The sequence below is a fragment of the Lissotriton vulgaris genome, chromosome 11 (genome assembly GCF_964263255.1).
Source record: "Lissotriton vulgaris chromosome 11, aLisVul1.2, whole genome shotgun sequence".
Lineage (NCBI taxonomy): Eukaryota > Metazoa > Chordata > Amphibia > Caudata > Salamandridae > Lissotriton > Lissotriton vulgaris.
In genome coordinates, this window is record NC_141699.1 from 157,187,784 (window position 1) to 157,202,973 (window position 15,190).

General features: G+C 46.4%; 1 protein-coding gene across 1 annotated transcript in view; it reads left to right on the top strand.

The window, feature by feature from the left end:
• IFT81 (intraflagellar transport 81) overlaps positions 1-15,190 on the top strand; it is a 1,042,527-nt gene that overhangs the window by 432,589 nt on the left and 594,748 nt on the right. The window contains exon 12 of the mRNA XM_086943010.1: positions 6,699-6,848. Within this exon, the coding sequence (XP_086799136.1) occupies positions 6,699-6,848 (150 nt within the window). The remainder of the gene's footprint in view (positions 1-6,698; positions 6,849-15,190) is intronic.

Here is a 15,190-nt window from a genome sequence, read left to right on the forward strand (position 1 = left end):
ACTCCTAAACACAGAGGAAAAGTGGGAGAAGAAAGTGTACAAGTGTGGTGATAAAAGCAAGAACAACCCAGTAAGTGAGGTCCCAGATAAGGCAAGAGAAAAAAGTAGGAGTGAGAATTAAATTAACCCTCTGGGTCTAATGTAGCTGATCTGATAAGAAAGGAAACATGGAAGTCACAATCTGAAGTGACATAACTGGAGACTGATAAGAGGACAATTTTAATTGAGGGAGGTGGGTGTAAACCTAATTAGAAGGTGGAGGCATGATAAGAGGTGGACCTAAACCACCGATCTGAGGAGTTTTAGAGAGGTAAGGAATATCGACTATAGGACAAAAGCCAGCAACCAAGTGAATACTGGGCCCAGGACTTCAACTTTATGTTAGGTTTTGGTTCATTACATTTATATAGTGCAGTAGTCTCCAACTTTTTCTGCAGAAAGAGCTTCTTCTAATTAATGATAATCATCCAACCAGTGTCAAATATATCAATTAGATAAGGATGCATAAAGTCAAGCAACTTAAACGCTGCTTCCGCAGCATCTTTGGCACAACAGCTGTATCAAGTAAACATAACCTGTTTGGAGGGAAGAATTAGCTAGAATGAGGGCAAGCATAGGTTATTCGTGCATCAACTTTGAGAGATGAGTTTCTCAATGGGGCTGGTGTTCTTTATGTTATGCAATATGTGGGATGACGCTGCTCCCATTTTGAGAGCTAGGGCCTAAACTCTTTCATTAGGTGGTAATTAGCCCTGAAGCCCATTGGTTAACATCCAGAAACTATCCCTGCCGTAATGATTTCGATATGAAGGTTTACTGGTGGCAGAAATGCTCTTGAGATTATAGTCAAGATTTGCACTTGAGTTGTTACAGCCCGAGGCAAAAATGCCCTAATTCACAGCATCACTCCTTCCTGGCACGCATGCCCATACCCGCACACACAGCTAAATCAAAAAGTAATTTTGAAACAAGTAGATTGGACACTTGTCTAGCACCATTAACAATACAAGTAAACATTTCTCTTCTGCTCCACCGTGTCCGTGAATGCATCAGTGAGGCAATGATGAAACACAAACTGTTGAATGAAGATATTGCCTTTAGAAGCTAAGCACTGTTAAAGAAAGGAAGGAGGGAAAGAAAATGAGGAAGAAAGAGAAAAGGAGAGAAAGAAAGACAAAGAGTAAAAGATACAACTGCTAAAATATCACATCAAAGACTTGCATTCAAAATTGCCCCAAAGCTGAAGAAAATGTCACCTCGCCTTGTAAGAAGAGGCTACCTATATAAGTTATCTAACCTTGTGTCATACTGCTTCTCTTGCAGTAACAATGTAGCAGCTCAGAGAAAAATATTCATTGAAAGCTCTGTCAGCCATTTTACTTTTTTCTGGAGCAGGGCACATGAACAAATCGCATTCATGCCCGCAAGGGCCTCAGAGGGCACTAGCCCTTAGCTCTGGGACTTAGAAAATTAGAGCCAATTGTGTTTCTACTACTTTTCGTTCCGCAGTATCTAAAAACACTGTAAGCTGGCAACACCAGTTTTATATATGTTAATCTGCACATAACGCGTCTGTTTTTAAACACGAAGAAACAGCATCCTCTAAAGTGGACAAACTGCACACCGTTCGTGCTTTGACTAAACATTTTACTAAACGGAAATATTAACTTCATGCTCTAGCTTCACAAAACGTGTTCAGTGTAATGTGCTAATCCTTAAAGGCCAACCCTTGAGACTCCACTTCAGATAAAGTGCTTACAACTGGCAGATGTTGTCTCTTTAACTGTGTACCTTCCCTACTTCAGGACTAAAAATTATACCCAAATTCACATAATACAGAAACAAAATGTGTATGAAGCGGTCAAGAAGCAAAGTCGCACATCTTAGGAGTCCTTCCAGAGAAAGGGCTTTGCTGCCTTGAAGTCTTCAGCATATTCCATTACTACTCTTCCATAAGGAGCTCTCTCCTCCTACCCTGTGCCAAGAAGCAGACCTCAAAGCACTGAATGCCCACCTGACCATTGACTCCACAGACTCTGTTCGGCTGTCACACCTATGGATAGTGCCGGGTGATTGATCCACCCTCATTTGGTCTCCTGCCTCTCTGTAACCATCCCAGTCTCAAAAGTACTTTAAACCCACCACTGGAATGCAGTGAGACCTATCTTAAAATTAAATAAATTCTGAAAGGAATTATACATGCTATACATCAGTTTTTCTCCTGAACAGGGAAACTGCCATAACTGCAAGGCGGGGTCTGGTGACCTCAAGGCTGCATGCTGGGATCCCAGTAGGCCCACTCAGCCTTTCATGCTTTCGAGGTCAATAAAATGAGTACCATTGAGTTAAGTAAAAAATAAAAACTTGTTACTAAGCTTCAAGGGAAGAACGTGTACGGTTTACAAATACACGTTGTGTTTTGTCATAACTATATCTTCAATATCTAAGAGCGAACATCCTGTTTTCACACCTAACCTTTACAAGATTACAGATTTTGCAGACCACCCATAGGCCACCGTCTGTTTTATCGCATTCTCTATGTGAATATACACCTGAAAACACTTAACAATAATGGATAAGCTTAGCTGATATATCTATTAGAACTTTAATGCTACATTGTTAAAGTAGCTCCCTTTTTATAATGATGTAAACTATTTTCAAGGAAATTTTTCATTTTATTTAATGTATCACCTTTTTTGAAGGAAAACTACTCTGGGGAACCCTCGGTTATGGTTAATCTAATTGTTTAGTGTTTATTCATTATTTCTTTTACAAGTGGATGCAGTTATTAGCTGACTTGCAAATGGGGACGCGTGCTCTGCCCTGACACAGGCTAGGAGGGCAAGAGACTACATCTCCTAGGAGTCCCTGGGGAGACCTGCACTTACTTAAAGCGCTTAGGAATCTCACAGTGCGTGACGTGTCAGGCACGTGCCCGGACGAAGACCGAGCCAAGAGTGGGCATTTGCGCCAGACAAGAATGAACTGGGCCGGGCCACCACTCTTTATTGTTTGATCAGTCATTATTGTCTCTAGTTATTTGCCCCCTTTTGATTTAGTGAGGACTATAGTAAGGAGGAAATCATCTGCCACCATCAGCAAGGGTCCAGCGTTTTTGAACACCAGGGAATGATGTAATGAACCATGACACACTTAAAGAGACAGCAACCATAACAGTCTCTTGACAAATACTAAGGAAGTGATTCATCAAGAAATTGACTCTGTTGAAGAGCGTCTTTCTGCTGTGGCCAAACCTGGCCTTGATAAAGCTCTGGGTCAACCTAAAGACAAATCAGACCGCTCATGTGTTCTCCCCCCAATCTGCTCCAGATGTCTCTACAACGACTAATAAGGGTGGACAATTAGCCTGTTTTTCTGACACCTTGCAAATTCCTGTGAACACAGCTGTCTCTACCATAGGTCCTGGGGGTACCTGTATGCTCTCCCCCCCCTGTTGCTAAAAGGAAGAAACACATCAAGCTCAGTGGTGGAAAGGGAAAACTGGTCCCAGAGTAGTCGTTATAGCCACACAGTCTAAAATGAGTACAAATTATTTGCTGAGTGGGTGTGAGGAGCACTTTACCATCTAACTGCAGTGCTTGAGTCTTTACAGTGCCAATTAACTTCTTTTATGAACTGTGTTCTTAATCGATTGTCCTCTATTGAATTGTGCCTAACTAAATTACAGCCACCCCAGGTATTAATCTCGCTAATAAGCATGTCTCTTTGGCAACTTCTAGGGTCTGGTTGGACTCCCATGTTATTGCTCTTGCTACTCTTGAGATGTTCGTTGATCCGACACAGGTGGCGAACACTGGTCTTTCACCTGGAAATAATGTTACAACAGCTTCACCAGTCGCCCCTGCCTCAAATCCTCTGATAAAAACCAACCTCACACTACATCTACACCCAGCTGCCACACCAAACACTGTTATTCTAAAAGGGGTACCCAAACTCAGTCCAACTTCAACTGAGAAATATGAACAGCTGGTAAATAAGGCGGCTCACTGATTCTTGTAGAGATCTGGGGTAAGATACTCGTTACATGATAAATTATCCACGGTGAGGATGGTTGAGTGTGTTGGCAACTCTCCCAAGTTGGATATCAATGACTGCGTGGTGATTCATTTTAGGAATGAATCTGTAGTCTGGGATTTATTAAATATGTTACGTTTTGATCCAGCAAATGCAAGTAGAATATCCACCATCCCTATGCGATATTTTTATTGTCCATCACAGTTCTGGCTGGGATCTATATTCACAAGGGAAGTGCTGTGACCTCCTATTTTGATCTACCACTCCATAACCGATGTGAAGCATTGGCTGGTTGTGATGTCAATGACTGACTATCAAACTGAATTTTACTCAGAAGATGGCAGACGTTTACTCACCTTGTTTAAGTATGTCTTAAAAGAGAGATTCTTTGATTTGTGCCATTTACTGCGAATGCACAAGTAAGTCAGGAAGGCATCCATTAGTAATTGTACTTTGCACACTACTAGCCCATTTGTAGATTCATATTTAGTGAGGGTACTAAACAGGTATCATAAGCGTTTGTTAACACATTTGAGATTTAACACTTTGCTATTTATGGTGGCTTTTCCAACCCCGATTTTATATTGTGTGATTTTACCGTTATGCCCCTGCAATGATCAATCTACTCAATGTACACTGCATTTACTGTATTTTGTAAACATTATATTTTGCCTAGACACCACTTCCTGTTTCCTGTCCTGAAAGATGCAAATGTAAACCGTGTAAGGAAGCCGTGGTCTATCAATCGCTACCTTACATGCACATATGCTGGACGGTGGAGAATTGTTTACTGTGTGCTGTCAAATTACGTAAATTGTTGAGATGATATTCATGTTTTTATTAAGTTTACACTTTTTTATTGGTATATAGTTGTATATATGTATTTTATGACTTGATGAATTTATTTTTACAGATTTTTTTATTGTTGTTTTATGGTTAATGTATACAACCAAATAAAGTAAGACTTGACTCGCAAATGAATAATTGAAATGAGCAAATGATTAAAATACGGATAGGAAATGTTATGTTGTAGGGGTAGAATGTGTGCGGAAATAGAAAGCCGTTGGATGATTAATATAGGCGTAGCACAGACAGGATAAATAAGGGATGGGAGGAGAAAAATGTGATATTCTGATGTCGATATCATTTTCATGCTGGGATATAAGAAGGATTGGAGGTTGTTACATGCAGAAAGGAGCTATATATTGTACTAGATTAGAGAATCAACTGTCAGTGGTGTTGAGACCGGAGGCTAGCATTATGCAGATCCCAATTATTGTCAGCTCCCTGCAGCACTTCAAAGTATTACATCACCAACACAACAATTCCAGAACTTAGAATGTCCCATCAACATGTATAAACCATGTCACAGCAGCCAAATTCCTCTTTAAGCTGCTCCGATCCCATAATTTGCAACCTTCATCTTATTCAAACGATAAACATAATCTTCTCCTTTATTGGTTATCTGAAACAAACAATAAATTTGTGGCCGCGTCCATTAGTCTTGTGTTTGTTCCTCCCAATGGAGCATTGCTTCTTTGCCATATCTTTAGATTGGCTGGTTTGTATGCTTCCAATGCTTGCCTGTCAAGTACTACTTTTTTCATTTGGGTTAAGCATACCATGGAAGTGCATGTGTTTTCCAGCTGCCTTCCTTATGTATGCCTCACCCCTGCATTCGATGTTACTATCTGTTGTCCATCCTCCTGCCCCCTCCTTGTTGTGCTCACTCATATGTACTCCCCCAGCCCAGGTTACTGTCTCAGCTGTTGGCATTCCCCCACCTGCTCCATGTTGCTCTCTTTCGGTCATTTGCTCCTCCAGAGCGTTCAGTCCCTCTTTGCCATCTGCTTTTCCCACACCTGAGCCCTCCATGTTCCTTTCCCTACTAGTGTTGCTTCTTCCTCCTCTCAGCAGCCCGTAATGCTTTCGGTCCTGTTGCTTCCTCCCTCTGCCCCCATGTTACTGCTGCCACAGTTGCTTTGCCGCCCGCATTAAAACATTTTTTTTTACTTTTTTTCTTTTTAGTTAGTGATACAACAAGAATTGGCTTACTACAAAGAAGAAAAAAAACACATCCCCGTCATTTTGTAGGTGCACGCAAGCATGGTCATGCGTTGCATGGCTAGAAATAATGGGCAAATCCAGTAGGTCCCTAAAGTGACACCTATTGACTTTTCCAATGCTTGTTAAAGGGGCCACCCGGTTGAGAGAAAAAAAACAGTTATGTTTACCCAGGCTGCATGGCTAACAAACACCAATTATAGGTATTCAAGATGGCCCTTTTATATGAGCCTTTTTCAGGTATTGTAGAGCCTCTGTGATACATGGTTACTGCAACATTAGGACTGGTCTTGTATACAAAAATCCCCGAAGCCTGAGCGCACCAGGAACTGATATTGGTACCGATGCACCCCTCAATATTTTGGAATTTATACCTTGGTTCTGTTTTGATTGTTTCAATGCGTTTTATTTTTTTTTGCATTCGAAGGCCTGGACTGCATATTTTGTACAGAAAATACTGCCACTGTTTTTAGAGGATTTACTTTTCTGTAATCATGATTTACTCCAGTAAATTAATAATGTTTTATTTTGGCCTGTCTTGCACTTACATTGAATAGGAAAGTAGCGGTCCTTACAGGGTGTTTGTATTTTTGTTGTAGTTTAAACGGTATGTGAGTAAACTCCGTGGGAAGAGCACAGTGTTCAAAAAGAAGCGCCAAGAGCTGGCAGAGCTGAAAGCAGAGCACGGCGTTCTCCAGAGGACAGAGGAGATCCTGAAGCAGCGGCACGAGGCTGTGCAGCAGCAGCTGGTAAGGGAGCGTTTTCTATCTTACATTATCCCAAAATGTATTTAAGTTTGAGCTGGTTATGAGTGCACCACCAACTCCTGTTTGTCGTACCTCGTCATTTTTCAGCGTATTAAGGCCAGCCAAATAATCCAAGAACCATCAATGAAGTGTCAGACATGGACACAAAAAAACAACTACATGCGTGGGGAGAGTTGGGGACTGGCCAAGCGCTTAGATTATGTTATTACTTAACTTGGAAAACATAAGCACAAAGTGGGTTATGGTAGTCTTGGGCCTTTAGTCGGTGGGGGTGCAGCTTGTGTCCTTAGACAAAGTGATTTATTGCTCTTTTAACCCACAAAACGCTCTTGCTCACCTTGCTGGAAGCGCTGCTGCTACGCGCTAATTCAGTCCCCCACCCTCTGGGAAACGCCATCACCGACAGCGCGCCATAGGCGGAGCCACGCCCACTGCGAGGCCACGCCCACCGACCGACTATTTAAACGCTCTACTAGCGCAACGACTCCATTCATTTGGAACCCCTCTGAGGCGGAAAGCCGGAGGTTTTGTAAAATAGCACTATTTTAAAACTGTCACAATTTATTGCTCTTTTAACCCACAAAACGCTCTTGCTCACCTTGCTGGAAGCGCTGCTGCTACGCGCTAATTCAGTCCCCCACCCTCTGGGAAACGCCATCACCGACAGCGCGCCATAGGCGGAGCCACGCCCACTGCGAGGCCACGCCCACCGACCGACTATTTAAACGCTCTACTAGCGCAACGACTCCATTCATTTGGAACCCCTCTGAGGCGGAAAGCCGGAGGTTTTGTAAAATAGCACTATTTTAAAACTGTCACAATTTATTGCTCTTTTAACCCACAAAACGCTCTTGCTCACCTTGCTGGAAGCGCTGCTGCTACGCGCTAATTCAGTCCCCCACCCTCTGGGAAACGCCATCACCGACAGCGCGCCATAGGCGGAGCCACGCCCACTGCGAGGCCACGCCCACCGACCGACTATTTAAACGCTCTACTAGCGCAACGACTCCATTCATTTGGAACCACTCTGAGGCGGAAAGCCGGAGGTTTTGTAAAATAGCACTATTTTAAAACTGTCACAATTTATTGCTCTTTTAACCCACAAAACGCTCTTGCTCACCTTGCTGGAAGCGCTGCTGCTACGCGCTAATTCAGTCCCCCACCCTCTGGGAAACGCCATCACCGACAGCGCGCCATAGGCGGAGCCACGCCCACTGCGAGGCCACGCCCACCGACCGACTATTTAAACGCTCTACTAGCGCAACGACTCCATTCATTTGGAACCCCTCTGAGGCGGAAAGCCGGAGGTTTTGTAAAATAGCACTATTTTAAAACTGTCACAATTTATTGCTCTTTTAACCCACAAAACGCTCTTGCTCACCTTGCTGGAAGCGCTGCTGCTACGCGCTAATTCAGTCCCCCACCCTCTGGGAAACGCCATCACCGACAGCGCGCCATAGGCGGAGCCACGCCCACTGCGAGGCCACGCCCACCGACCGACTATTTAAACGCTCTACTAGCGCAACAACTCCATTCATTTGGAACCCCTCTGAGGCGGAAAGCCGGAGGTTTTGTAAAATAGCACTATTTTAAAACTGTCACAATTTATTGCTCTTTTAACCCACAAAACGCTCTTGCTCACCTTGCTGGAAGCGCTGCTGCTACGCGCTAATTCAGTCCCCCACCCTCTGGGAAACGCCATCACCGACAGCGCGCCATAGGCGGAGCCACGCCCACTGCGAGGCCACGCCCACCGACCGACTATTTAAACGCTCTACTAGCGCAACGACTCCATTCATTTGGAACCCCTCTGAGGCGGAAAGCCGGAGGTTTTGTAAAATAGCACTATTTTAAAACTGTCACAATTTATTGCTCTTTTAACCCACAAAACGCTCTTGCTCACCTTGCTGGAAGCGCTGCTGCTACGCGCTAATTCAGTCCCCCACCCTCTGGGAAACGCCATCACCGACAGAGCGCCATAGGCGGAGCCACGCCCACTGCGAGGCCACGCCCACCGACCGACTATTTAAACGCTCTACTAGCGCAACGACTCCATTCATTTGGAACCCCTCTGAGGCGGAAAGCCGGAGGTTTTGTAAAATAGCACTATTTTAAAACTGTCACAATTTATTGCTCTTTTAACCCACAAAACGCTCTTGCTCACCTTGCTGGAAGCGCTGCTGCTACGCGCTAATTCAGTCCCCCACCCTCTGGGAAACGCCATCACCGACAGCGCGCCATAGGCGGAGCCACGCCCACTGCGAGGCCACGCCCACCGACCGACTATTTAAACGCTCTACTAGCGCAACGACTCCATTCATTTGGAACCCCTCTGAGGCGGAAAGCCGGAGGTTTTGTAAAATAGCACTATTTTAAAACTGTCACAATTTATTGCTCTTTTAACCCACAAAACGCTCTTGCTCACCTTGCTGGAAGCGCTGCTGCTACGCGCTAATTCAGTCCCCCACCCTCTGGGAAACGCCATCACCGACAGTGCGCCAAAGGCGGAGCCACGCCCACTGCGAGGCCACGCCCACCGACCGACTATTTAAACGCTCTACTAGCGCAACGACTCCATTCATTTGGAACCCCTCTGAGGCGGAAAGCCGGAGGTTTTGTAAAATAGCACTATTTTAAAACTGTCACAATTTATTGCTCTTTTAACCCACAAAACGCTCTTGCTCACCTTGCTGGAAGCGCTGCTGCTACGCGCTAATTCAGTCCCCCACCCTCTGGGAAACGCCATCACCGACAGCGCGCCATAGGCGGAGCCACGCCCACTGCGAGGCCACGCCCATCACATCTAGTACAAATGTGTCGACCCCCCCAGCGCAGCGGACGAGTGCAGCGGGAGCGCCTAAGGCAAGCCCGTCTGCGCCCGTCCGCGCACGACCGGGCCTAGGGCCAGAACCCCTGCCCGATTCCCTCCACTCAATCATAAGGTACTCCCGCAGAGACCTATTGAGCCTCAGACCACACCCAACGTCCTGTGATTACATCTATAATCTCAAGGGACCCTTCACTGGCTGCTCCTTATGCAAACCAACGCAGCTCACGCTACCCACTAGACCCAGCAAACCTGCCACCCTTAACTTTGCCTCTCTGAACTGCCGTTCACTTCCCAAACACGCGACTCAGATTGCCGACATTATAGAAGACCATGGAATTGATATATTTTTCCTCACGGAAACGTGGCTCAGCCCTCACTCACAAGCTGACATGGTCCTAGCAACCCCACAGGGCTACTGTATTCAATCCTTACCCCGTCCTCTAGGTAGAGGAGGCGGGATAGCCATTATCCATCGAGAACACCTTCACTTCAAAACCTACGACGCACAGATTACCGACGCAGAAAGCCTGCATTTTTCCGTCACACTCAACCCAACCACCTCCCTTACAGGACTCCTCATTTACCGCCCTCCCGGCACTCCGGGTCCCTTCACCTGTTCGCTTCTGGACCTAGTCACAACCCAAGCCCACTCCTTCTCAAACTACATGATAGTTGGAGACCTGAACATCCACCTTGAAGACCCGGCCAACTCGGTAGCCCTTGATCTGATTCAAGATCTAGCGGCTCTCGATATCCGTTTATTAAACTCCGGAGCCACCCACACCAAGGGCCACCTTTTAGACCCCGTACTTACCAACTCGCCCTCAATGTTAGCAAAGGAGGCCTTGCCCCTCCCCTGGACAGACCACTTTCTGGTCTCTTTCCAATTACCTGGAACCTCCACGAAAAACCGTACACCCCCCACCTTCAGCAAGGATAGGACCTGGCCCAGACTCTCCACGGACGAATGGGCTCAGACCCTGGAAAAAAACATCCCTGCTCAGGCCGAAGACCCAAATACAGCTGACAGAAGATTCAGAGATTGGATTACCGTCTCCCTAGACCTTATACTTCCACTCAGAAATAGGGAAAATAAAAACGGCAAACGTAGCTCAGCACCATGGTACTCCACAGAGCTAAGAACACTTCGCAAAAATTGCAAAAAGGCCGAACGTCTCTGGAGAAAGACCTGGCAACATGCCAACAAAGAAGCCTACCAGTCTGCGGTCAAAATTTACAAAGAGGCTATCAAATCAGCCAAAGCTTCCTACTACAACACACGTATACAAGAAGCATCCAATTCAGCCCGAGAATCTTTTTTGATCGTCAAAGAGCTGACCAAGGTCCCCACCACCTCCTCCTCCAACACACCCAAAGTTGACAGAAGTAACGAGTTAGCCAACTTCTTCAACGAGAAAATTACCCGTATCCTTGCCTCCCTCATTCCCCCCAGCCTTCCCAACCTCACGGAAAGTAGTACTGCCCCCGAACCGACTGAAAGCATCTGTCGTCCTTCGCTTAAGACTTTCCGACCTGTCACCCCCGCAGAGGTTGAGCGAACCCTAGTAAAAATGAAAAGTGGATCTCCTCTGGACCCAGCCCCTATCAGGTTCCTCAAGACAGTAGCCTCAGTAATTGTTCCTACCATTACGGACCTTATCAACTGTTCGTTTTCCCATGGAACCGTCCCCGACAGCTGGAAGAGTGCTGTGGTTAAAGCACTCTTAAAAAAACCCCAGCTGGATCCATCGGACCTGTCCAACTATAGGCCAATATCCCTACTCCCTGGCATTAGTAAAGTCACCGAGAAATTAGTAAATATCCAACTATCCCAGTTCCTTGAAACGAACAAATTGCTCAGACAATCCCAAACCGGATTTCGCCCAGGCCACGGAACGGACACCGCACTGCTCGCGGTGATTGAAGAGGCAAGGGGCTTACTAGATTCAGGAGGATCAGTGGCAGTGATCCTCCTGGATCTAAGTGCAGCCTTCGATACGGTCAACCACCGTGTCCTTCTGAGCAGACTGGCAAATGCAGGACTTACCGGGACAGCTATCAAGTGGATCGAATCCTATCTTTCAGGACGCACCTTTCAAGTTTGGGATGACAGCCACCACTCATCCACCCTCCCACTTACTAGCGGCGTCCCCCAGGGCTCTTCCCTAAGCCCCACGCTTTTTAATGTCTATATGGCCCCCCTCGAGGACGTGGTAACACCATTTAACATCAAAATGGTGAGTTACGCCGATGACACCCAACTAGTCGTCTCCCTGTCCCAGCTGACTGACCATCCTGAAAACCTGACTAACTGCCTCATAAACATCCACAACTGGATGAACGAATCATCATTGAAATTGAATGGGACTAAGACAGAGGTAATGTTACTCGGTAAGCAATGGACAACTATCCCTCCCACGATATGGCCCGATGTGTTCGGTGAAATTCCCCCCCCCCCAAATCTGAAATCAAGACACTCGGGGTGTGGCTAGAGCCACAACTTACGATGAAGACCCAGGCAACCAAAACCTCGGGCACATGTTTTGGGCTCATGCGTACGACTCGTAAAATCCTGCCCCTACTCCCTCCTATGTCCAGAAAGCTCCTTATCCAGGGCCTAGTGCTGTCCCGTTTAGACTACAGCAATCTGGTCTATTTGGAAGCCCCCGAGGCTACCATCACGAAACTCCAGCGGACACAGAATGCGGCAGCACGCATGATCACCAACACCCCCTCCAGAACATCCGCCAAGCCAGCCCTAAAAACCCTGCATTGGCTCCCTGTTCGCCAAAGGGTGCACTTTAAAGCTATGTGTACCACACACAAGCTTTACAACGGTTCTGGCCCAGCGATCCTTAGCAAAATGATCACACCCTATATAGCAACCAGATCGCTACGATCTCAAAATGAGAATCTAGTCCTCATTCCCAGATTCAAAAAAGTCCGCACAGGAGGTCGTCAATTCTCCGTTCAGGCGGCCAAAGGCTGGAACGCACTCCCTCGCGCCCTCAGACTGGAATCCAATTTCCTTGCGTTCCGCAAAAAACTTAAGACCCATTTGTTTCCCAAATAACACCCTTCGGCTACCTCCCCTCTCAATAGGTTCAAGTTACATAGCGCGGGGATACCCCTGGGTCACCAGGCGCTGTAGAAATCGCTAAAATAAAATAAATAAATAAATAAATCTCAGGATGCATGTCTGTTTACACTCCTTACCTTACACAAAAGATAAGGGGTGTAAATGATAAAACTTGCATTTTATACCTACCAATTTTGTATTTCAAATGTGTTCCTACCTTAAACAGAATGTGCAATCTTAACACTACCGTCCAGAGGGATGAAATCAATTATTACATATTTTTCAACCCTCATTCACATTTACTCTTCGCCCTACCACATTAACACGTATTTATTTTCATAACGTTTTACTCTTTAGTTCAGTTACTGGTTCATATGAACTTTTACTCCTGTGTTATGTGTGTTCCCGTTCTCGGCATCTGAGTATCCGTTCACCTTGTGGTGAGACAGGAAACTGCTCTATAGCTGTTAATACCGAGTAGTGTGCAGGGGCGGTGGGTGACATTTCAAAGTGGTGGGGCGCAAAGTGATTTGCATACAACACTGTAGCGAGCGCAGCGAGCGAGCCCGAACCTCAAAAGGGGGGTTTTGGGGGGACACCCCCCCCCCCAAGAAAATTTTGGGAAAAAAGAAAAATTGTGCATTTTCAAGCAAATTTGAGAAAGCAGGAAGGTTAATAAAGCAATTGTGAAAGTGCAGTTATTACATTAATAGATGGCATAACATAGGTAGCTGCTTATTCAGTATAACCACAGAATGACCATGCAAGGTTCTACAGCATATTCTAAAGCAGAACAAAACAAAACGCCCACTCTGCGACTTTTCCCACGTTCACTGAGCTATGATGGACTCTCTGCCCTCTTGCACTCTATGGAACCCATGCCCTGTGCACCGTCTACCACTGCGTCACACTCCCCCATGCGCATACCACTCGGTTTGTACTTGTAACCCCATCTTCGAGCCTTCATCCGCTTTTTTTGTTGTTGCAGTTTTTATATAGCGCAAACTCGACCAGAAGGTATTGCAGCGTTTTACATGAACACCAATAACAATACACATCATTTTCGATAAACACAGGGAGATTAATTAATTTGACCAGAATCACAGGTTGTTGAGCCGAAGGCGAGACCCAAACCTGATTCCCCAGCTCCAAGGTCGGTCCCTCAGTCGCCTTTATGTCCTCAGACAACCCTGCACCCCATCCCATGTTCCATCCTTCAGTGAAACGCTGCTAAACCGTCCCTACTAGCACTTGGGCTTGATGTCAATACCCTCCTCTTGAACTTCATGGTCTGGTGCAGCTCATGCTTCTCACTGATGACACCACCCCTGCCAGCTCTCCACAAGCTTTAGATCTTTTTTTTTAAAGCTACAAAAAATATTAGGTGTAATCCATTCACACAGTAGTGCCCCCTATCTCATTACCGGAACGCAGACTCCTGGGGAACAAAAAGGGGATCTTTGGAAAAAATGAGTCGTCTTCGGCAGAATCCTGTAAGCATTCCCAGTCACATGAAGAGAATGCCTGATCCCAAAATGCCCACCACGTGCGACCTCTGCGACCACGAATGATACTCTCCGACCCCCATTGCCCAGAATCTGTCAACAGGAGTTCAAATTCCCTGGAAAACACAGAGGGGAACAGTGAAAAAATCAACTTGCGCTGGTCAGGGCCACGCCAGCGAATTCTGGTCACTCGAAGATAAAGTTAACCCTACAATAGCCCCCTCATGAGACCCTCTCTTCTAAGATTAGGTCTCCCCATCTATCAGCGCGTCCTCCAGACCAACAGAGGTCATTCACCCGGCCTCATCAACAAGACTAGCGCGGCTGCACTGAACACGCTGGCCGAATCACGACCCGACAAGATCTTTGGCATTGAGAGTAGCTGTAAATCTGGTTACTGCTAGGCGCTTACCCCCTGGCTCACTTCGAGCCGCAGTCTATCATCCAAATAGATCCACACCCTGCCTAAGAAGACCCTGGGAAGTAGGTCATCTAGTCTACCAGGAGCTACGACACCTTCTAAGCCCGGATCCGGCCTGAGTCCTGGCTACACCTATCAACAGGCCCGTTCAGCCCACAACGTGTAATGTTAACACATTCACCCATCTCATAACCATCTCGATTGACTCACCCCGCCCGCCCCCCCACACCGCCCCCCCACACAGGCACCCTCTGCCCCCATTAACCCATTCTCCCTCCCCACATTCACCTCGACCGCCTCACCCCCCCTCCACCCCCCGCACAGGCACCATTCTCTCACATTACCTGCACAATGCCGCGTGACTCGCCATCCCCTCTCACGCAAGCCCTACCTGCCCACTTGAAACCCCAAATCCGGAACTCATTCACCATCATCTCCCCCCTCCTCTCTACAAAAATGAGACACATTTTCAAACATAAACTTATCCGT